Consider the following 24,897-nt stretch of genomic DNA (forward strand, 5'->3'; position numbering starts at 1 on the left):
TTATTTCCCAGCACCATCCCAACCTCCAATTTAAATTTACATAAAGTAGTATCTTTGAGTATATTTGTAGCATCCATTCAGAATGCACACAAAAGTTTTGTTTTAGAATCCCTTTAAGGCATAATCTACCCAGCAAATGAATGTTTTTTTTTCTTTACTAATGTTTCTTTCTATCTTTAATCGTTTGCATCTGCAATACGTGTTTTACAGAACATAATAGATGTGTACTGTATTACAGATGCTGACATATCTCTAGGCTTACACCTTTTGCCAGTTATACAATTTTTTTGCTCTTTTTTCCACAGACAACTTTGTTTGTAACACTTCAAACTGTTGGTTCACTTCTAAATATTTAATATAAAACATACTGTTGTAATGGTTGATAATTTACATAAAATAGACCTGATTGAAAATGCTCCTTCAAGCTATGTTTAGAGGATAATGAGAATCAGATAAATTCATTTTCATTTGTTGTTTTTCTCCATGGTATATTCTTACTTCTTTAAACCAGAAATTTCATTACTCAGAGATTTGGATTTTCGTACCTGTTTATTTTATAAATTATATGGATCAAAGATAGGTAATGAGTACATGAGAAGTAGTGTTAAAGAAGCTATTTTGGTTATGTCCATCAATGTTTGTTTTGCCCCTTAAAATAAAAGCTATTAAATTTAGAGGTGGAAAAGAAATGACGGTAATGAGATTTGTAGACCTCAGGCACCTCCAAGAAAAACCTTATTTTTTGCTATCATGTTACAGGTTGGGTCTATAAATCATATTGTAGACAAACTGTACTGTATTGAAGATAGCCTTTCACCTTTAGCCCACTACCAGTATTTGTCTTCTGTCAAATTTCAAAATATTTTAAAATCTTGTTTTGAAGTGATAAATTTTCTAATGATTTCAGTAATTTAACATGTAGCATATAAATGATGATATCTGGAGTTAAGAAGGAATCCGCACTAATTAAAATAATGGAATTCTGTCTGTCTTACGTTTAGTGGGTAATGTATCATAATGAGAAATGATTGTTAATTTATGGATAATGGACTGACCTCAGATTTCAGTGACAATTGCTTGTTGGGGCACCATTCATTACCTGCTAAGTCATGTATTAAAATTTGTCATGAAGCTCAGCTTTCATTTCTTATATGCTTAGGTGTTTTAAAGTATTGTCATTTATATAAGAAGAATGTATATAGAATATAGAAAAAATTCTGAATAACAATTCTGCTTCTGTAGAAGATATGCATTTGGATGCTATTTTTCTGTACTTTTATTTCACTACTCCATAGGAAATTTCTGTTTAAACACCTGTATTGCCAATTGCTTCTCCTTGAAGCATATTCTTGTTTTCTACATCATGCTAGTAGTTATAGCTGAGGAGGAAGGAAAATACAAAGAAACACAGGAGAGTATATACTTATTTCTCATAGACCTATTCTGATTATAAATCTTCTAAGCAAAATTGTTTCTTCCTTTTCAAACCAAACTTAGTGGTCCTGAAATAGGGATTCAGCTAGTAATTCACTGTAGTGGCAGGGATCTTCTTGAAAGCTTTTAGTTACATGCTTAAGTTCAGCCATCTTCAAAATGACAATATTTTATGTGCTTAAATTTTATTTTCATTCCCTTGTGCACATGCTGTCTTTAACTGGAATGTTTTTTCTTAGCCCAAACTTAAGAATTCAGTTCTGAGTGCATGACTAACTCTTGTATGGGTTGGCCTGAGTTTCTCTTAACAGCAGGGTGTGGATTGAGAATGCTTGTTTAACAGGAACTTCTGCAATTCTTGATGCAGATACCCACTGCCATGTGAAAATTCAGCTATTTCCATCTCTTGCTCTCTTCCCAACAGGCCTAACTCTTGCCTGCACTCCTTCCTCTTGTCTGTTAATGATATCCTAAATACCAGAAAGGGGGGAGCAGACTGGTGTTGATCTAGGCCCTGGTATTAATGTCAGTTGACTGTTAACTTAGTAAGTAAACTCTAAACCTAGTAGTTAGCCAGTGAGATAGCAGAGATTAATTTCTTCCTTGTTTTTTTTCTTCTAATAGTTATGTAGGATAGTAAGCACAGTATGAGTGCTGTGCATAGCTATTGCTATGACTGTAGAAGTGACGTGAGCACTAATAAGAACAGAACACTTATAGAAAGATTTGGCATGATCAAAAAGAAAGATTATATATATGCATATGTATGTGTGTGTGTGTATATATATATATATATACATGAGTTTTATATATCATGTTGAAACATTATAGATGCTTAAAAATACAGATGCTATGACAGGGAGATTAACAGCAGAAATGTCATCAAATTCTACGGATGACAGGAGCAGCTCATTAAACATCAGATTTCATTCTAATGCGGCATTTCATATCTTGGCAGCAGTGGACATGAGTAGTTTCCCTACTTTGGTTAAAATTATCAAAACTTAAGTAAATAGAACATTCATAATAGGGCGTGCAATATTGTATTATCCAGATTGTGTGAAAACTGCAGCCTATTGCTTCTATTAAACTTATTTTAATTTCATTTTTCATGACCCCTCTGCATGGTTGAAAAATCACAACAGAGGAAAAAAAAACCAAAAACTTGTCAGAGTATGAGAATGAGAACAAAACTCAGACACAGATATAAAAATTAGAAAAATATTGAAAGTGTAAGAATCTATGAGCAGCTGTATGATCTATCTGTGGATGACTATACAGTGATGTTTCCTTCTTTACATACAACAATTTGCAGCTCAGGAAGTTCATGAGATGAAGGATTTCTTGAGCCAGGAATGTCAGAAATGTCACTTTTTAGGAATATGAGAGAAAATACCAGGCAAGATTTCTTATGAATAATAAAAATTAGAGTATATATAAAAAAATGAGAAGCTTCATTAATTGAAAAGTCAGATTTGTTTGCCTTTGTAAGTGCTCTTGGAGACTGAATACAGTTCTGCTTCTTGTTGTTCCTCTGTTTTGTAGGTAGGAGGCTCAGTATCTCCAGATCCTTCTGTTCAAAACCAATTTTTCTGTGTACGATTACAAGCTGATTTAATCCATATAAATGAATTTTGAATGGAGGCCAGAAATGGTTGTTCAGCTGACTTATGCATGTACACAAACCATAAATATAGCACTTTGTTGTGATGCATTTGTATTTGTTGTTGTTATTGTTCTTTGGTATCAAAGCCAGAGTGATGTATAACAGTGCCACCTAGATAGCAAAGTATGCATCCAAATTGCTGGATTAGTTCTTCACATGTCAGCATTAGAAATATGCTGCTGTCAGAACCAGTGCTCCTGGGTGCAAAGAAACATGCAGCAACCAGATGGTTTTTGACTGATTGGAAAGAGTCACTGGGACAAATGCTACTTCTGAGATTCTGACCCAGGTGGTATTTGGACACAGTGCTTTAAATCTTAAATGGATATATATTCAAACCAGTGCTCTAGGGAAATGAGTGTTTAAATACATAATTCACGATGTGTTTTTATATAGAGAGTGGATTATAGGCTTGCTTACAATCACTCCCTTTGAAAGGATATTATACTTTACTCCATAAACGTCTTTTAGAAATCTGCATTATTAAAGCCAAAAGCTTTCCAAAACATCCGCTATATGTATGTTACTTTAAGTGTCTCAGTTCCAATCCTACATTTCAATCAAAGAGAATATCTGTTTCTGATAACTACTCTGTGCAGAGACATAGACGCTTCCAGCAAATCAGTGTTGTGAGTATAAACTGCATTATTCACCTGTGTGGTTGTCAAAATTTCCAGATGAGTTATTTAGCACAAAGCATTCCCAAGTCCTCCCTGCTTTTTGTGCATTCTTTTAAAGCTCTCCCAAGTAAGAGTGTGAGCAGAAATGTTTCCTGTGGTTCAAGTAGGGATGAGCTGCACTGCTGGAGCAGAGCTCTCAAGTGTTGCCCATTTCACCAAGCTGATTCCTTACCAAAGCCCACTTGAGTAGCCAGCTAAGAAAAAGTAGTTAAAAACTGTATACAGATATACCTCGAGGGACCTTTGTTTCTTTCTACCTTTTAATGTTTTAAATATGCCTAGAAACGCTTTTTCCTCCACTGCTTTTGGAAACTGAAATCAACAGTGGTAGTTCTTCATTTGGTTGCTCTTTTGAAATAGGCAGCAGTAATGGGTTACATGGCAAGACAATTCAGAGTATGAAGCATTCACAGATTCAGCAGTGAACAACAGGAGTGTAGTTGCGAGCAATAAAATCACAGTAGCTTAACAATTTTGATCAATCTGTTGCTCATCTTTGGGTTAGACAAATGTTTTGTGGATGTATGACTGTATATAATCTCAAAGAGAAATCAGAAGAATCTTGTATTTTGCATTCAAAAGTATGTGCATTATGTATCCAGAGTAATGTTGTAGACTCTATGTTGCAGAGGAGGCCTGCTTCTAAATTTGTGGGAGATTAGAACATGACCTTTGAGAAGGATTAGAGAATCCAAGGATGTGTAGAGGTCAAGAGGGATGGGTCACTTATGAAGAGAATTAGAACAGGAATGGACTAAATGATTCATGGCCTTCTGTAAAGTTAAAACCTATTTATTGATTCCTACCTTCCCCCCATCTTTGCCAGAATATCCGTCTCTGAAGGAGCTTTGTTGGATTTAAAGCCTTTAGGAAAGAGGAAGCACTAATATCTGCCCATAAAAGTGGCTGAAAGGCCATACAAATTTTAACTGTTTTCCTAGCTTTGTTGTGTTTTGTTCCACAGCTCTAATTTTTCTCACAGCACAATGTTTTAGGAAATGTCAGCTCTGCAGTAGATCATCAAGCACTGTTTCAGTTGTTCTGGGATGAAGCAGATAAAAAAGCAAGGTAGTACTCCCATCTGCAGAAACCTTAAGTCTGAGCTCTACTTCAAAACACTGTCACCACTAAGCTTTCCTTTTTGGCCCAGTGGACATGAAGGGAGGAGGAAATTTAAAGCTGGGGAAAGTGTTGCTGAATTCTCAGTTGTTCATCATTAAAAAGATCCAGCGTAACTACTAGTGGGGAATGTAGATTTATAGATTTTGTATATTTAAAACAAATCCAAGGAAATCTTTATTTTATTTTTACATTATTTTCTTGTATTTTAGTTGTAATACATTTCATGGAGAAATGTGATAGTATGTGAGGTGTTAAAATATTTTGTAGCAGTTTTGGGGAGATCAAAATGACTAATAGGTTTATGGCAATGCAATTCCATGCTCTCAGCATTGAAACAATTATAGCTCTTAGTTTCCTTGATGGACATGCAGATAGGATAGCAATGTTTAGTTCTCTCAGTATATCAGTGGCTTGCTGGCATACTTTCTGAACTGAAATTGGTGAGGAAGCACGAAGTGTGTGTGTGTGTGTGTGTGTGTGTTCATGGGACAGTCCTTACCCATTTTCCCTACCTTTCTAAAGAGTTAAATTTTCATTTTGAATCTTTTAAGGGACATTGTTATTCAAAGTGAGTGGTGTCTGAAACAGAACCAAACACTTAGTTCTTATGTTCCTTGTATCCCTATTTATGTCCAGATTTTTCTTCTGATAAAAATTAAGAAAACCAAATCTCAACTGATTTTTGGTATCTGCATTTTTGGGTAAAAGTTTTAGTACTTCTTTAGAGGTGTTTATGTTTTTCCTTTCTGACTTTTTGCTTGTTTGTAATAGCAAACCATCATTAAAGATAATGCTGTGGTAGATAGATTATAAAGGTCAGTAATTTATGGCAAGATCTTTCTTATATTCACTTCTTAGAAGCATCAGTTCAATACTATCTTAAAGCAGAATGGTCCTCACATAATGCATTCTTATGTTGTCAAAATAAATTTCAGGCCTAGTCTGACCTGTTGATAGTTCAGCCCACCTGATGTTTCCCTACTTTTTGAACATACCTTTTATCTTTTTCTCAACCTTCAAATTTAAGTTCAGATATAGGCCACAGACATAAGCAGCCTCTGAAGAGAGTTGTTCTAGGAGCAGGTGGGTGTAAGATCTGGGATGATGCTTGACTCTGGTTGCTTTCAGCTTATGAGCAGTTCTCACAATAAATGAGAGTAGAAGATGGCTGTATGGGTTAATAGCTGTTGAAATATGTAATGCAACTTGTCAGCAAGAAGATTAAATATGACTTTTAACCACTGTGTGTGTACATGTGCAGATACTTGCATTTATGAACTTAGAGCATGACATCCTTTATTAAAACAATAATAATTAAAAAGATCAAATAAAGCATGTACTAGAGGTGGCTATAAAGCACTAGATGGCAGACTTGCTATGCTTAGGAAAATATTAAACTCAAGAACATTCCAAGGAGAGTGTTTTAGGAGATAAACAGCAAGTAGAACTTTGAATACCACTGTTAACAAAGATTTTCCGGATATTTAAAAATTATGTTGAAACTTAAAGGGCAGAAAGAATAAATTTATGCTACAGAAAAGGTATTTGTTTTAGCTGAGTTGGGAGGTATGTACTAGCAGTTAGATTCTCTGCTTCTGATATGTAGAATTCCTTTTTCTTTTTGGGAAAGCATTAATTTAAACTGGCTACATATTGCAATTGTAGAACTGACATGCTTGACTTAATGAGTTCCTATGATTATATCTGGCACTGATTGACTTTGATACGGACTGAGGCAATTTTTATTATTTATAAATACATAAGAATGTCTGTCATTGTCTTTTGAATATGCAGGCCTATACAAATAAATTCTATTTAAAAAGAAATGTTAGTGTTTCAAGTCTCTAGTAGAACAGATTATAGTTTGAATCAGGCAATTCTAAGTAGTTTTAGGAAAGATTAGTCTCAACAAACTAAGAACATTAAAAAAAAAAAGCAACAGAGTGTTTGCCCTAAGCTAAAATAACCACACAAATGAATTGTAGCCTTCCAAGGAATTAAAACAATAACCATACCAAGCTCCTAATTAAATATCACGATCTCACCCCAGGCTCTATGTACTCATTTGCCAAATGCTAGGTTGGCTTGCAGTTGTTTTTGGGCCTGCTAAAGAAACAGTTTAGTGGCCAGTCATCTTCAGATTTTGCTATGGGTTGGCAAATCTTTAATTTAACATCAGGAATTTTCTCTGTGTATCTGTTTCAGAAATCACACTTGAGTTTTGAAATAAGGATTATTTCCGTTCTTTGAAAGTTTTTACTTCATTTATCAGTGAATCTACCAACTGACATATGCTTGCATGTACTATTTATGTTACTTTTGCTGATGTAGATCGTTTAGTGACAATTTGTTTAGATACGCTTTTTATTTAGACTGCATTTAGCCAAAGAAAGATGATAAAGATGGAGTTTCCTAAATTTTAAGCAGAAGTTGATAATACACAAATATTTAAGTGGAAGTCTGAATTAGCTTCTTTCATTATTTATATGGCTGTTCCAGGGATGCTGTAACATTTTGTAACTCCTAACATTACATTTAAGTACTACATAAGGTTAAGAAAATATAAGCAATATAAATTATGATAATTTATCCCTATGAAAAGGGAGATTCTGGCCTGGAGAACTCATTTGAATGAGAAATACTTTTCACTGTACTTTAGCCCATGAGTGAAGTTATTTATTTATTTTTTTTTAATTTAGAAGGAAACTGATCCAAAGATCTGTGTATATACAGTATTTTATTTAGCTTATTAATGTGGGATTCACTAAGATAGATACTTTTGAGTTGTTACATTGTACTTTGCATGTGGTATTTTTCCTGGCATGTCCAGAAAGAAGTGGACTGTCCCTCCTCAAGCACCTGGGAGGCCTTAGAGCTCCTGAAGTCTGAGGTTGTAAGAAGCAAATGGAACAGGAAAGGAACCGTCAATATTCCTTTTGTTTACCTTCTGTCAGAGAAGGGAAATCCAGCTCTTTTACCTTTGTGATGGTTTTGCAGTTGCATTGCTTCTACTGCTGACTTCCTAGGGAAAAGAGAATTCTTGATCAGAGAGACTTTGAGGAGAGATCTGTAGCGAAATCTTGAACCAGTTGGAAAAAGAAGAAAAAGCAACAAAAATACCTGACTTCAATAGGAAAGGGGCTTAAGGTTTGTAGGAGAATTTCTGTTGGCTCCTTTGGGAGTTCTTCAAATGGTCTAATAGCTTTTCTATGTCAGCTGGAATATTTTCGCCACTGGCTAATATGAAGTGCTTAAGGATAGCTTAGCCTCTTCCATTCTTAAAGCCTGAGCACTTAATTAACTGTCTTGTTAGCACAAGACTTGCTATGCAGGTGTCTTGAACCACCTAATCTTAGCACACATTTGAAAAAAGCAAGAGAGCAATCAATAATGTTTTCTGCTTTATAATGAGTGGTGTGAAGCCCTTACATGGTATTTGGATGAAGGGCTCTGATAATTGAAATGTGCTGAGGGTCATCTGTGCTTAAAGACAATGGTAAAACTTTGAATTTTATGAACTTTGAGAAATTTCATATTATGTTGGAAAATGGTCATTATCAAGTTCAACTTTCTCTTTGAATGGATAACAGCTCAATTTCAGCATATTTTAAAGTAGTCAGTGACTCCTTATCACTTTTTCTTAGCTTGAATAGTAAATGTTTTAAAATTTATTGCAGAAATATAACTCATTGGTGGCAAAGTATAATTTGCTTGTCACTTGATATAAAGGGTAACACTGGGAAAAAATGGAACTGCAAACTGTGTGAGGTCAAAATGCAGCAATGCACATTAGCAAAATAGATGCAATAACAAATGACATTAAGGGAAATTTGAAAAATATCACTGTCAAGAAGCATGAGGATACACTGGTAGGGAAGTAATATATATGCATTTGATTTGTCTCTTTATGTTCACTAGCATGAGTAAATGAATATGCTTTATTGTGTTACCCCCTTCAGGCAGTGCCATGACCATCAGAATAATTTTGTAAAAATGATCAGCTGTGCAAAATCTGGGCAGAAATTTTCTGGGCAAGAACCTCACTTTTCTTTTTGTCAATAAAGTGGCGTTTTCAAGAGTCTAGTCTTGTATAGTAGAAATGTGTATCACTTCTGTAGGGGTCCATGAAAATACAGCTAGACAGATTTTCAAGTATTAGAACTTTATGTCACATTAGGAACAGCTAATGAAAGAAAAAATGAAGGTAGGACGTTATTAAACCAAGCACTGGGTTATATGATAGAGAAAAACTGAATTCATCTTGAAAAGACAGTGCAAAACTACATCATGCAGATAGATTGCTTTCCTTGTATTTGTTGTAATGGATACTAGACCTGTGAAGATCAGATCTAGAAGATATTCACTGTCAGTGCTTTTTCAGTTATGAGAGCAAACAGGCTGTCAAATTGTTCTCTACATTTTGTTGTTATTTTGCATGATGTTCCTGTTCCTAGATAAGTTGTGTTAAAGAGCTCATGTCTGACATCTATCACAAAGTGGATATAGTTCTGAGTAAAGCTAGTCGCTGCTAGACAAAGCAGTAAATGAAGAAGTGGTTTATTCTGTTTGTGCACTTTGGTTAGCAGTACTTTCTTCTGTGGCCAGAAAGGTCACGAGTTAATAAAAACACAGCTGTAGCCAGTTCCTGTTTCATAGAAGAAAGTAGTGCAGTGAATATTACTTTTAATGTCTGACAGCTTTTTGGAGTGGAAATTGAATATTGCAAGTTATTTCAGAAAGGAGGTAGTGAGCCCTGCCACAGTGGGCAAGGTTCCCTCTCTGAAGCAAAGAATAAATCTCTACCAAGGAGTGGGTGACTGAAAAATCAGCATTTCAAGGCCCTGTTTCTCCTCCCTGGTTTTTTTTGTTTTTTTTTTTTTTTTTTTTACAATGCAAGTACCTATTGCAGTTCATGATATTGTAATACAGGAAGCTGCAGAGTGGGGTACACAACATGTATTTCTATTTAGTGTTAACTGAAGCTTCCCTGAAAGTGTTAAGGTTTCATTTGCTGTAAAGAATTTTAATCCTCAGAACAAAGTATGTTAAAATTGTTTATGAAACAACAGTGAATATCAGCAAAGTTGAAACATCTCAACTACAGTGTACATTGTGTGTTTTACACAACTCATGTGGAGCTGAGCAGTGTGGAGTAAGTTCTGACATTTGGGACTGTAGATTTAAGGTTTCATAAGCAAATATCAACTAAATGATGAGAAAAAGGAAGAAAGAATATTGAAAGCACCGAAATATTAAAGGAATACTTACTTTTCTGTGTATATTTGTGGCCAGTTTTCAAAGTGTATGTTCTGTTTCCTTGTAATACTTGATCACTCAGAGGTCACTGTTTTAATTGCTGATGTCTGTATTGAATTATTGAAGAGCCAGGACAAAAACAGTGATAAATGCCCAACTGTAGGTTGCTCCAAAAGTAATGCCTCTTATGTATTTCCATGGAAACTACAACAGATTCAGAGAGCACAACAGCAAATTCTAACAGAAGATTCTCAGCTATATACTGCTGTTTTTCAAGATACAAATAGCTATGATTTTTTCAGCAGTGATGAACAAGAGCCTGCGTGATGCAAGCAGCTATCTTAGAAAGGTATAAGCTATCTTCAGAAAGTTTTGGCCGAGGTAGAGTTAGCGTAGACTATCAGCAATATTTAGATGAATACAATTTTAACATCATCGGGCTTTTTTTCTGTATCTTCCTGTCCCAGGATCAAAACTGACCACTCATAAGAACTTCCCAAATAGAAGGTAACATTTTGCAGGAGAGAATTTCTCTTTAAATAAAAAATAGTTACTCAGTTTGTTGATTATGACAGCAAACTCTTGTCTATTTGTAGTCCTTTAGCCTAGCTTATCTTTTTAAAGTACATCAAAAGAAACACTAATTTGTTGTTACTGTGGGTTTGGTTTTTTTGGTTTTTTTTGTTTTTTTTTTTAATTATTATTATTATTATAACTTCAAATGTCTGTGAAATTCATTCTCACGTGCTTTCTCTATGTGGAAAGAAGCGTTTAATTAGTAACTGCTGGAGCTTTTAAAAGCTCATTCCACGCTTACTATGTTTATCAAAAATGCAAATTTTGCTAGTTGATAGTAAAGTCTATACAAGAAATGGCTTTTTGTTTTGTCGCAATGAACAAGCAATGTTAGACACCAACATATTTTAATATAACAACAAAAGTGAGGCAGTGGATGACATAAGCAGATGATAGAATGAATCAAACATTCTATCTGCTCTGAAAGTTCAAAATAATTATCCTGACTGAAAAAAAGCTCTGGTAGTAGTCCCCTAACTTTGTAATACAAGCAGGACTTATTTTGGTCACAAATGAATTTGATTTATAGCTTTTGATAATGAAACTTGATTTCAAAAGCAACACTTTGCTGACAAAGTTGAATATGAATAAGGCTGTTCTCAACAAACTTACTGAAAATAGAGAAAAATTGCTTAGAAAGAGCAAAAGAGAGGCAAATTTTCTGTACACTGAAGGGGTTGAGGTATAACTTTTATAATCCTCGTGAATAGAATGTTCCCTAAATAGAAGAATGTAGGTAGACTGACTGATGGGGCTATGTAGCAGTCATGAGTGGGGTTCCTGCTCTAGCCTCAAAAGTGATTTCAAGGAACAGAAATAGAACAATGCTATTTTATGGTGTGTCTGTTCACAGAATTAGTGTATTTGGTCGTGCAGAATTGTCATGAAAATGTACCAATCCGGGCATGTAATTGTCTTACCGCCCCCCCCCCCCCTCCTTCCACCTTTGCTGTGAAGAAAATATTGAAATAATGTTATTGGTAGCAGTGAGTGGTTAAAATATGGTATCTTATCTGTGATCTTAAAAGTTTTTCTTAATACTTATACAGCTGTGTGTAAGGCCCGATATTTATTCAGTGAATGAAGAGGTGTATTGTATTTCTATGATGTACCTTGATGTTTAACAAAGAAGCATTGAAAAATTTAGTCATCAATCAGGTGAAGATCATGTCATGTTTTATAAATGTTGAGGATAACTTCTTGTCAGAGTAGGCAAGCAATTTTTGGGTACTAACATGTTTTAATATAGGACTTAAATGAGGCAGCAGGTGACCATTAGGTACAGACAGTAAAATGAATCAGCTGCTCTGAAAGGAACTCAGCTAATGTTATGCATGGGTCTAGTAGCACAATGCAGGGCTCTTTGACATGTACTGCAGTACTTCTGGCTAAGAACTTCTCTGAACATTAATTTTTGGGGCTAAAATACTGAACGTCTTTCTCTGAACACTTGCATGTAGTGACAAGCGTTTGCCAGTTTCTTCAATTTTAGAAATACACACTAAGAAATTGTGTGGCAGGATCTGTATGAATCCCGTAAATATTTCCAGTTATACACATCTTTGCTAGGAACTCAGGTTCATTCTTTCTTTCCTGATGGAAAAATGGGATGCTCTGTTGGAAAGAACAGGTGAAAGGGAGATGCAGCTCAAGAGAAAAACAATTCTTTAGAATCTTCTTCTACCTGATCAAAGTTGCTAAATTTTTACAAGAAGTTAATGAAAACCCCTTTGAAACTAAAATCTGCCATGTAGGCACTGGAGGAACTAATTTCTATCACAATTTAGTAGCGTAGGATTAATATCATGTCTACATATTCTTTGCCCAGAATCTTTCCCTTCAGAATAAACAGAATGGAACTGTTTGTGGGGTACATATCAGTGATCATGTAGCTGCATGAATCATAGTGAATGATGGAAGGAACTACAAAATAAGAATGATCATGTGTATTATTACTTAATTTGAAATATGAAAAAAGTCATACTCTCGATATTTTTGATCAGGTACTCATGATTAATGGATGTTTTAGTCCTTGGTCTCTTTGTTTCATTTCCTGTTCTGTAATAATGGACTAATAGCGCCTGCTCATCTCACAGTAATATTGTAACATATTCATTAACTTTTCTGAAGAACTTAGAAAATGATAGTGATGAATACTGTAGAAAGCCATGTTAGAAATTAATTCAGCCTTGGGAAAAGGGTTTGTGTAGTGTGTAGTAAATGAGGCATGGGCCCAACACTAAGTACTGAGCAGAGAACAAAGTGTTGAATAGCTGTCCATTTAGAGTGCACTCACCCAAAAATAATTCACATGCAACCTTGATTGTAGTGGTTCATTTTACAGTCTTAATATTCCTCTTTAACATGCCTTTTTGTATATAGCTTTATCAGTGTTATATTACATATATCCATTTTTAAAAATAATAGCGTCATTGTTTATTCTTAGGGAGTTTTAGTGACACTCAGAATTAGTGAAGTAGAATTTCAAATCTCTCACAGTTTCTGTCGAGACTTTGTTCTTTTGGGAATATTCTTGCATTATAGAAAACACAGTTTAGTTTTAATATTAAAGCTTAAATATCAGAATAAGTCTTCTCCCCATTGGATGTGAACAGAAAACTTCCATACTATCCATATAGAAAGACATGGGTTTCATTAAAGAAAGAGCTCAGTTTCTTGAAAATTAGCAGTAATATTATGATTAAATAATTGCTTTGAAAATTATTTTCTCATTTAATTAAATGGCTTTCTTTGCCTGATTATTGTTGTGTTCTCACATGTGCTTATTACTGACATTTCGAATTGATTTTAATGATTTCTTTTGACAGTGAAAGCCATCAAGAGTTTTGAAAATTTTGAAATAGAGATATGGAAAAGCTCAATAACCATGAGTCCTTGCTATGTCTGGCTACTGCTGATGTTGGGATTATATTGTGGTCTTACATTCCAATGCTCTTTTTCTATTTTATTCAATAATTTTTAATACAAAACGAAGGAAGAGCTTGGGAACAGAAATTAGACTGTGGGACTCCTCCCTGCCTACTGAGCGCCTGTGTCATTTTACTTCCTCTTGGCTCTTTCCATCTATCTGCAAATTAAATCCTTTTTCCCTGGCGGCCTGAATCCTCCCACTGCTTCTCCTTTGCCTACACTGAGTTGACAGAGGCACATATCCTGCTAGACAAAAATAGGACTCAATTTTAATACTATTAAAAAGAAGGCAGCACACAACATGGTGGGATTTCTGCCAAGCACCATGCACATATCTGTGCTGAATTCTTCAGGAACTGAGCTTAGTATCTCATCACTGGGAAGGTTGCTTGGGGATGTTAAACAGCTCTAGAATACCCAGGCTGTAGATTCAAAGTACAGCCTGTGCTAAATTAACACTTGAGTTGTGGGTTTGTTTATTCAGGATATTTCCCAGGAAATGTTTTAGAGAAATTAGAACATTTAGACATTAAAGTTCAGAGGGGTTACAGATTGCACTCTAGCATGTGTCTGCTTAAATTGTGTCTGCTTGCCCTTTGAATCACTTGTATCTTCCATCAGATTTGAGATGAAGAGCTGGACTGCAGAGCAAACATGCCATGCGTTTTACAGTCATTTGTACCAGCCCAAAGTAGAGGAGATTACTGCTGTTATCGTGTGATAGTGTCTCAGTGACTTTCTCTTGCTTGTTAGCATAAGGAAATTCTGAACATAAATGTTAAAATACATTAAAAAAAAAAAGTAAAAAAAAGTTGTAGGCAATGTGAGCATGAAGGATATTGATGGCGTAAAAAAGTGAAGTGCTGCATACTAAAAATTTACTGAAACAATCTAAAGCTAAAATTAAAGCGCATATTTCCAGTGGATTGGAGATGTATAGGAAAACAAGTAGCTTAAGATTTATCTCCGCATTTCAGGTAAATCATTTTTCAGGTAGTGTTTTAAAAATTAAAGAATACAACAGTCATTCCATAAAGTCATTAACATTTCTTTCATAGTTAAGACCCATAGTTAAGAGAAGAATTTATGCAGCGCTCAACATAGTTAACTACCTGATCTATTTAGAAAATCATTATAGCTAATTAACACTTTGTGAATTAAAAACGTGTTGAGAATTTAGTTTAGGCTGAAGAAAAGTGTTTTCAACAAAGGGTGGGATTCATAACTGAGTTTCAAAAACATATATTTTTGAAGCTTTTAAGCTTCAAATGTAAAACCAAATGTAACATGATATGTGGAAAGTATCTTAAGAGAAACCATTACAAAGATTACACACACGGCTTTGGTTTTTCTTACAGAAAAATCAAACAGTTGACCAAAAAACCCAAAACAATTGTATCAATTGTAATTCTAGAGAACCAAGAACGTTATTCACTGAAATAATACTCTTAGTTTGGATATTGCCTTTTGAATCATAATTGTTATTGGTAATATTTTTATTTCTAACACTTTTTTTACAGAATTCTTGTTGGTTGAATTTATTTTGTTTTCAGAGCTCATCAGATTTTAAAAGTTTTGCAACCTTCTTGTTTGTGTAGATCCAGTAGTTGAAAATGGTTGCTTTTATCAGATGTTGGTTCTATGGTAGTTTGGTATTTGGTGTGTGTATGCTTTTATTTCTTTCATCCTATGCTATGTATAAATACTGAGAGATTGCTGAATTTCTCTATATCTGTGATACAGATTTATTTCCTGATTTAAACAATCTGTTCTGCATGTGTTTTTATAAACAGAGGCACTTAGGAAATGTATTTATCCAAAGGGTAATAACGCTTATGGTTGACTTGATAAAAATTTACAGTAGAAACAAAAATACATGCAGTAAAGTCTCAGGCATTTCTGAATTCCTGATCGTAATCATATGTAGCTATATATCAAAAGTATGCATTAAATGTACATTGAATAACAATTCAGCTATTACCGGTTTAGCTATTTATGCCTTTTACTATTCAGAGCGGATCGTATTATGCAATTAAATTTTACTTAAAATTTTGTATTTATTTACATGATAAGCTGTCTAGACTGAATGGCATTGTGAATTGGGAAATACAGTATGATGTACTGTGTATCTGCTTAGTTTATGGGTATTTACAATATGTTAGCACAGATTATGTATTAGGTATTACATTCAGGATGAGGTTTGGCAGCGTGAAGTAAAGCTGCCTGATTCAGTCTGGAGAAGGAAGCCTATGAGAGAGTGGAAGTAGAATAGGACCCAGATACAACAGAGGAGTGACTTCTTTGAAACTCTTTTTAATTTCTACTCTCACTTTGAATTTCCTCTTACATTAATTCTTCTAATTTATATTCTAATAAAATCTAGTTTCATGGAATCTATCCAGGCAAATTTTGCTCAAAGTTTTGGTTCACTATGAAAACAAACCATTCTCTAGGCTGTGAGAGAAAATAAACTTAATTCTTTAGCAATCTGAATACTGCGAAAGAATGTTGCTAAGCATCAACTCCTTCATTTGCTTCTGACGTCATTTGCACTGTTGTGTTATATAAATACAATAGGCTCTGCTCTGTTGTGGTTTTTAGCATTCCAGATGTCTTTCCTAAATTGCAATAATCTGTGAAGGGACATACTTTTGTTCTGCAGCATCCATGTGGTGGCCAAGATAGGTTAGGTTTGTCCCTCTGTACTACTGATCCCTCTGGAATAAAAATTTTTGGTTTTTTAAGATTTGAAGTTTTTAAAACTTCTGTGTGCTTCTTTTGTATGGTTGGGATACAAGAGCCTTATATCTAGTCTCTATTTTGTCTTATGATGAGATCTTAAGTGAGATGGCTGCTGGTCTTTCTGTGCTTAGAGGAAGACCATGGCATTTTGAAATGGTCATTTTGTTGTGAAAAATAAAGCATATCTTGTTCTGAAGGCCTATTTACACAGCATCTTGCATCTTGTAGCCTTTGAAGGAGCCAGTATCCCTGTAAGAATGCACGCTGTGGTGCTAATCCACCATACACTTACAGCAATTTACAAGACATCAGTATTTCCACCTCCATGTTGTCCGGTTCAAGAGATTTTATCAAGGCTTTTTTTGGCCTTGCTACTCATGATTATTAAAAACTAAGTGATCTGTTTAATAGGGATCAGTTTCTGCTTCCAGTCTTTTGTTGTTCTGTTACCTCTGTATGATAGCTGCAATGGTAATATTCCTATTTTGATGTGGTACATTGTTACTAATAAACTCAATGAGACTTTCTTAATGATATTTATGTAGTTATAGAAGTATTATGTCAATACTGTAAAATTTAATAATTATTCACATTTCACTTGCATAATCTGAAAATGCATGATCAAAACTCCTTACCTAAGTTTAATGTTAAGATCAACTTATTTAAATAACTGAAATTTATTGACTGGTAGTAGGTAAAGTGGACTTCTCAATTTCCATGGTCATGGTAACTCCTTTCATGCATCTCTTCTTATTTTCTTTCTTTGCTCAGTGGAATAAATAGTTACTATATTCTTTAATTATTAGGATGATACAGTGTGCTGTATTCACACTTCACCGTTCAATAGGCTTTTTTTTCTCCCTGATTTCCCATGGGATACAAGAGTGTATTTTTCTCAGATTATGTGTTGCTGAAAAAAAAAAAAAAAGAAAAAAAAAAAGAAAAAAAAAAGGTGATATTCAGCATTAAGCAAACTGTTGAGTCCAACAAAAGGCTGATGTGGCTTTTTCCTTCTTTGACTTAATCTGTCACTCTCTTTGTATTTACTGATTTTGTGTTTATCATTACTTTTAAAAAGTTATTGTTAATATTTTGCTAGTGTGGTTTTGATAGCTAGTACAGTGTCATCAAGAGACAGATCAAAATAAGAGTATGGCAATCACTTTTTAGTGTCTAACGTCAAAGATCGCTTGGGCATAACCATATTTTTACACACACATGTATCTTTAAACTTATAAGGTTCACTTTATTTCCAGTGATAGAGAAAAAATCAATCTTTGGATGCTTGTAGGACCATGGTGATTAGGTTTACAAAACTTCTGTTAGGTCTTAAGATATTTGCCCTAGTAAAATAGCATTCAAGATCCACCCTGCCCACCTTTGGCTCTTGACTGCTGCACAAGGATTATTAAACTGCTAACACAATTCATGTCTCTGGGGGCTCTTGTGATTCTTGACCATCTGGTTGTCCTGAACAGTGCATGCTGGGGTTCTCCACAGCTGTCTCTAAGATGCCATGCAGTTGCCCTTGTTGATGAGGTCATCTAACTAAAAACCTGCTTCACTGATAAATACAGCCTCATTTACCCCTGGAAATTCCTTTTCAGTCATTACTGAATATATGACCCTACTAAGACTTAATCTACTTCCTCCACCTTCAAGAACTCCATAGGTTGTCTCTAAATCTCTGTCTTCTGCCTCATTACAATCATTTTGTTCTCCTTTCAGGAAGGGCTAAGTATGACTTGGGTCATCTGAGGGTGCTCCTTTCCCCCTTCTGCAGTTAAGGCAGCTTTAGTTGGCCATAAGAAGAGCGCTGTTGGGATTGAGTAAAGGAAATTGTATGGGTAGAAACAGCATAGCAATTTCTTGCCTGTGTTACTTTAATAGGTTGAATGAAAAATTTGTAGAACAAATGTCATTTGGGAGTGAAATAAAATGAGTCTATGCTACTGCTTTTTTCTCTTGTATGGAAAGTTTATATCACTTGCCATTTAGAAAATGGCTTAGATTTCTGGCAATTTAGAACAGATATGTTAAATGATTTCCATTCAGAATTCCACTGTGCTGCTTCACTATTAACAATGTTATTTGCTATAGTATCATACCTTCAAACTATGTTATTTTATGGTAGATGTAAATTTTTTTCCCCAAAACATTAAACCTACTAATTCTAAACTGTGATATAGTAATGTAGCTATGTAAACCATTTTACACAAACACAGTAAAACTTATGACTAAAAAACGATAATACTTGAAATATTTCTAACATAATATTTGAATAACTATTTCAGAGTAACCTTAGGGAACTGGTAACACTCCAGCAACACTTGATGTTCTATTTTGGAATAATCAAGGGATGATGACTCTGTGATAAAATCAATTTCTTAATTTAGTTATTTTTTGTCTATTTTTTTTTTTTTTGGTCATTGCTTCACTTAATATTTTTTATAGCTTTAAGACATTGCATATTCCCAAATATTTATACAGTGGAATGCATATGACTACATCTGACTTTATGACTTAAAAAATAAAAGCTAACAGTAAAGCTTTTAGGTAATCACATACTATTTTACCCATGTATGAACACTTGTTTCTGTTTTCTTTCTACATTCTCTTATGCCCACAGACAGCCTGTTGATTGATTACCAATTTACCTTCAGCTTATTACAAGAAGATGATCGTCATCACACCGCCATAAACTTTATAGCAAATCCAGAACAGGTGAGAAAATATGATTAGTTGTAGTGATTAAGATTTTGGTTGTATTTGATCACAGTGATAGGTCTATCAAGTGCCTATAAGGCATTAGAAAGATTCCAGAATTTTGTGTAAACTGATAATATTCCTGTGCATTCAGTAACATTTTTTTGTAAATTCTAGATCAACTAGTTCAGATCAACTAATATTCCAAAAATGTATCAGCTGGTTCCGATCTTGTTGCTCCCATGAATGACAACTTGTAATGTCGTGCTGAGTTGAATTGAAGGAGTATACTCTTCAGTGAAAGAATGTTTATTAGCAGATGGAAAAGATAATTTCTGAATTGTAACTGAGATGTGTTTTTATGCCATGCATTTTTTAATTTATTTTTGCTAAGATAATTATTTCATGACTTGAATCCCAATCTGAAAAGAAAGCTGATGTATTGTGTGCTTATTTGTGACCCATCCATATCAAAGCAAAAGAGAGTACTGCTTTTACCTCTGAAGACTTCTTGTTACAGTTTCTGTTTAAACTTCCATTTGGAAGAGGAGTGGAATATTTGTTTCTGCGCACTAAGGCTATATTCAATAGATTCTGATATATTTTGTTAACCTCAATTTTGTTTATTTACTTTTGTTTACACAGTCAAATAAAAATTTGGATATTTCAATTAATGCATCAAACAACTTCAACCTCAATATTACATGGTCTATTGGTTCAACTGGTAAGGATGAATTTTGGTATGATGTCTTTTTCCCATATGATTTAATGATCCTTTAAGCTGTTTTAACCTGATTGTCTTTTTGTTGTTCATTTTGATAATAAAACTTTACAAAATCTATTCTTTTGCCATTATCATTATGCCATTATTAATTATATTATTTAAACCTCAGATGATAATTTGCAATCTGAACAAAGCTTCATTAATATGTTAACTTTCTCTCCTATTCAATTAAAATTACTTTGGTAGGAAAAGCTTGTAGCCTATTTAAATTTTTTAAATGACAGTGTTATGAAATGCTGTGATTTTAATTAAGATAAATTGCTTCCTCAACTACTGTAGAGACCGAGATTTTAATTTCTTTGTTTCAGTGTTCTAGCTAAAAATTTAATTATTAACCTTAATATTGATATCAAACAATAAAGTTCTTCTGTGTATGCTGATAAAAGGAGAGGCTTATCTATTTTTCTCCAACTTTCAACCCCATTACTCTTCTTTGTTTTAATAAGAAGGAAGAAAAGCTTTATTTAGACAGTTTCTCTGAATTGGTTGTATTGACTTTCGGAAAATACATCCAAGGAGAAGCATGACGATTACATGAAACTGTACCGCAAAAAAAATACAAAATTAAAAGGTTTTCAAGGAAGGTTTGGAGTCATAAATTTCTTCATCAATGTATTTGTGAAATATTCTAATATACTCCAGTCAGCAAATTCTGTTACTTTAACATAGAATGAATCTGTGAGGCTTTTGTTGAAGTTGAATGTAAATTACTAGAGGTAACTTTTTTCCTAAATTTCATGCAACTTCTACCAGTTTTTTTAATTCATTGATAATCTTTTGAAAACAGAGTAGGAGATTTAGTAGATTCTCTCTATTTATGAAATGTGTAGTACCGTAAAATTGTGATAAAGATTAGTTAATGTAGAATGCTGAAACTGAAAGCAACTCAATAATCTAAGTTTCATTTGCCAGTTTACTTTCACACCTTTTATTATGATTAATAACTTTCATAAGTGTGTGTGCATATATATGTATGTTGTTTTTTTTAGCTGGAACAATATCTGGAGAAGAGATTCCTGTTGTTTCTAAGGCAAATATTAAGGAGTACAGGGATAGCTTTTCTTGTGAAAAATTCAACTTTCGGAGCAACCCAAACATCACATTCTACGTCTATGTCAGCAATTTTTCCTGGCCAATCAAAATACAGGTTAGTACAACTGTTTTGCAATTATGAGCCTGTAAACATCTTACTTTCACTTGTACAGAAATGGTACAAATTGTATTTTTTGCTTGCTGTGTTATCTGTGTATATAAGTTGTATTTTGAGATGTGTTTTTTCTTCCTAAAATGAATCAGACTTCAGATTGTCAGTTTTAAATCTGAAGTTAATATAATTGAGCATATACATATATTTTATAATCTTAGTCATTTTGATATATATATATATATATATAATGATAATATGCAAAATATGTATGTACATAGAAACTTATAAGTCATCGTGTGATGTATGTGATAGTTATGCATGTATATACCTAGGTGTTTGTGTGTAATTTTTTTACTAATCATTACCTTTCTTAGCTTTTGACTCTTTCAAAAATTGAATGTCTACACTGTCCTGTAATATCTCAAAGTTCAAATTTAACATTAGGTGCATTTGAGTAGAATTTATATTCTTTGACTTCAATTGAATGAGTTTTGTTGAGGATTTTCAAGGGGTAGTAAAGTACTGTGTGGTGGCAGACTCAAACAAGTTGGTGCAGTGATGTATTGTTTCTTGTCTGGAGGATTCGTCGTATCTATAGGTACTGTTACTATAGCTGCATTTGTAAATACTCTGCTCCTGCCAACCAAGAACTCTTTTTGTGGGTGACCGGTTTTTGGCTACAGCTAGACTTTTCTTAACCACAAACAGAAGTTGTAAATAAGTTTCACATCGTCAAAAGATGAAGTTACATAAGGTATTTACATTTATTCGTGCACTTTTATGCATAAGAGAGGTATTTTTTCCACCCACCAATCCCACTTCCCAAGGATAGAACAAATTCAGTTGCTAGAGAGCCTTCCTAAGCAAACCCATGAAGCAATTTAAATTGTAAATACATTACCTGCCGAATTCACCTTGAAAACTAAAAGATCCCTCTATAATCACTGTAAGACAAACATTATTAAGGTGATGTTTTCTTATGATGACCAATCCTTTGTCAGATGTTGGCAAATTACATCTCCTTCCTATGCTGTTTCCACTGCAGTATAACATCTTCATGGCAATGTGTTTAATGCTTGAAAAAGATAATGCCTAATCAAGTTATATTCCTTTATTTTTTTTAATTTCTTTTTTTTAAAAAAGTCTTTATTTTTGTTTCCTTATCTGCCATAGATGCACAAATTTTGTTTTTATTTATTAATTTATTCATTAATTTTGAGAACTACTGGAAGTTCACCTGTCCCAGAGGTGATGGTGTTTGCCTATTGCATTCCTTTCCCGTCCTGCTAATTTCTCATAAAACTTTCCAATATTATGTAAGTCACAAATTTTATGCTGAGGAAATGGAATGCTAAGGTTCATTTATGGAAAGCTTTAGGGTGAAAAAGTTGTCCTCTGTGTTTGCATTTCTAAATTGACAAGGTTATTATTTATTATTCAATATTTTCATGCTGGGATTTCTTATTCTACAAGGAACTATGTGAAGTTCACATTAGCTATATTGATTTCTTAGTTACCAGCATATGTGCAACAGATATGATACAGGAATAATGAGCATGGAGCTTTTCAGATAACACATTTTGTTTTGTATGTTACCTTTATGATTCTGTGTATAGTAGAAGTTTATTAGCCTTCCCATGGCTTAAGATTAAAAGAAGGTCACGGTTTGTCCGAAATCAGGGACTGTAAATTCCAAAGCCAATACTAACAGCACTTGTAACTCTAATATTCAGGACCACTGTTAGAATACCAGATTTCACTTCCATGTTGTTCAAAGGTGGCTGAAGTCAGTCTATTACTGTGTTAGAGAGCATTTGTTTAGAAGATGATAATCTTACAAAAATGATGTGGCTGTTATACTGATGACAGTACTCTTAAGGATTGTCCCTGGAGAGATACTGCTGATGGATTAAAATTTCAGTTAGAAGTAAGGTGTTTTTTTTTTTTTCCTAGATAGTCTCTGAAGGTTTTCTAGCCAAATTAATGTTCCTGAATGAGCCACCTTTGCTTTTCTGTGGTGATTATACAGCTAGCTTCATGTCCTGAGGGCTTTGGATGTTACAGGAAGCTGTCCGGTGCATAAGTGCTCTAGACATTGAACTGTATGTGCCATGTGACATCTGTGATCTGTATGTGTCACACTGCATTGGTCTGATCACTTTGGCTGAAAGCATAATGATATTTTATATCAACTCACCACTAAAGGTTTCATATTTCAGCCAAAGAAATTACTATAGCTTCCATGAGAGGAATTCTATTTATACAAATAAGTAAGATAGCAAAATGAATTTTAGCACATGCTTTTGGTAGAGGGCTAAATACTCTCTTCAGTATGTCTAATGTTATTCAAATACAGTCTGAAAACTGGTGTTCTATATCTATGTTATTGGTTATGATTTGTGAAGAATAGGTTATATAAAGACTTTCTAAGAAAACAGAAATTGTGACTTTACTTCCCTTTTAACTGTTATATCAAGCTGTGTTCCTAATACATTTTACCGCTTTCTTTTTATTCCTCCTATGTTGGCACCAGAGTAAAGATGACTTGTCCTTCTCTGGGAAGGTTTTTTTTTTGGGTGCTAAGGTTACTGCTCTTATCAATGCAGTTTCTATAGCAGAAGGACCAGTAGCCCTGTTCAAGTCACCTGTATTACCTCAGTTTTCACCTATACAAGAAAGAAAAACTGTGCGTCCTGTCAGGTGGTTCTTTATGTGGATAGATGGCTTACCATTGCTTCAGGTACATTTTTGATTCCTGTTATCTTTTCAGAAAATTTGGATTCTTTCTCTAGTTTTTAGCAAATACCTGGTGACTCTAACACAAAATACCTTCTTTTGAAATGTGATTTCCTGCCTTTGAAAAGTGGAAATGGGAAGGTTGTGTTCATGCAGCAACTTCCTGAAGAATTGTTGATCTGTGGTAATTCTTCATCAGCAGCTTGTTACCCTGTGACCCATTTTGTTGTGTTTTTTTTTTTTTTTGTCACTGTTAAGTCTAATGATGATCTAAGAATCTAAGCTCATAAATTACTTGCCAGCCATGGTTGAATAAGACACATAAGCTGTATGCATCTAGCTGTAGATGTCCCTGTTCACTGCTGGGAAGCTGGACTAGATGACTTTTGAAGGCTTCTTCCAATGATTCTCTGATTCCATGATCATCTTATCTGTTACATTAGTTTGTGCATTTATTGAGAGGATATCTGTATAAAGTTTCTTTGTTATGAGAGACTTCAAGTATTAAAGTAATTGGACATGATTTTTCATCCAGGTTCATCATCTCTGTGTTAAGCATTCTGAATTCTAATAGTAACACATTTTTCATAGTTCCGACCCTTAATATGTACTGATGTTTTATATCTCATCTAAATAGGGATCCATCAGAAAATGCAGTTATCTTAAATTGGCTAGATTTGCAAACAGAGTATGTGGCAAGACCCCATCACTTTCTTCTGCTCATTTTTATTTTATTTTGAGAGTAGATGTAATTCAAACTCTGCTGGTAATAGAATTTCAAGGCTGTAGCATTTATTGAAAAGCAATAACTCAGGATTTAGCCAGCAGCTGTAATAATGGTCAGCAGTCCCCAAAGTAGCCAACAATCATAAAGCTTGGGCTTCTGACAGCTATGCAAATATTAATAACAATAATAACAGTATGTTGTTCAGTCTCTGGAAACTAATTTTATGGCAAAAGATTTTCATTGCTGAAGTTAGTAACATATTTTTCTTCTTTTTCTTTAGTTGTCCCCATAGTTGGTAAAGTAACAAGTGCTTGAAGCAAGCAAATCCCCTTCAGATGCTGTCCTGACTATGTGGTTGATGACATTCATCCCAAAGGATGGCATTCCTGC

At 34.1% G+C, this 24,897-nt stretch overlaps 1 protein-coding gene across 9 annotated transcripts in view; it reads left to right on the forward strand.

Annotated features, from left to right (window-relative positions):
* Positions 1-24,897, forward strand: part of ATRNL1 (attractin like 1) — a 402,227-nt gene that overhangs the window by 134,958 nt on the left and 242,372 nt on the right. For all 9 annotated transcript variants that reach the window (XR_014948932.1, XR_014948933.1, XR_004307738.2 and 6 more), the window contains exons 22-24: positions 19,037-19,131; positions 19,759-19,837; positions 20,887-21,044. Coding sequence is in view for 6 of the 9 variants with exons in the window: in XM_032445435.2 (XP_032301326.1) it covers positions 19,037-19,131; positions 19,759-19,837; positions 20,887-21,044 (332 nt within the window). In the remaining 3 variants the exon portion in view is untranslated. The remainder of the gene's footprint in view (positions 1-19,036; positions 19,132-19,758; positions 19,838-20,886; positions 21,045-24,897) is intronic.

The sequence above is a fragment of the Coturnix japonica genome, chromosome 8 (assembly GCF_054131305.1).
Source record: "Coturnix japonica strain WE chromosome 8, WE-NBRP24, whole genome shotgun sequence".
Classification (NCBI taxonomy): Eukaryota; Metazoa; Chordata; class Aves; order Galliformes; family Phasianidae; genus Coturnix; species Coturnix japonica.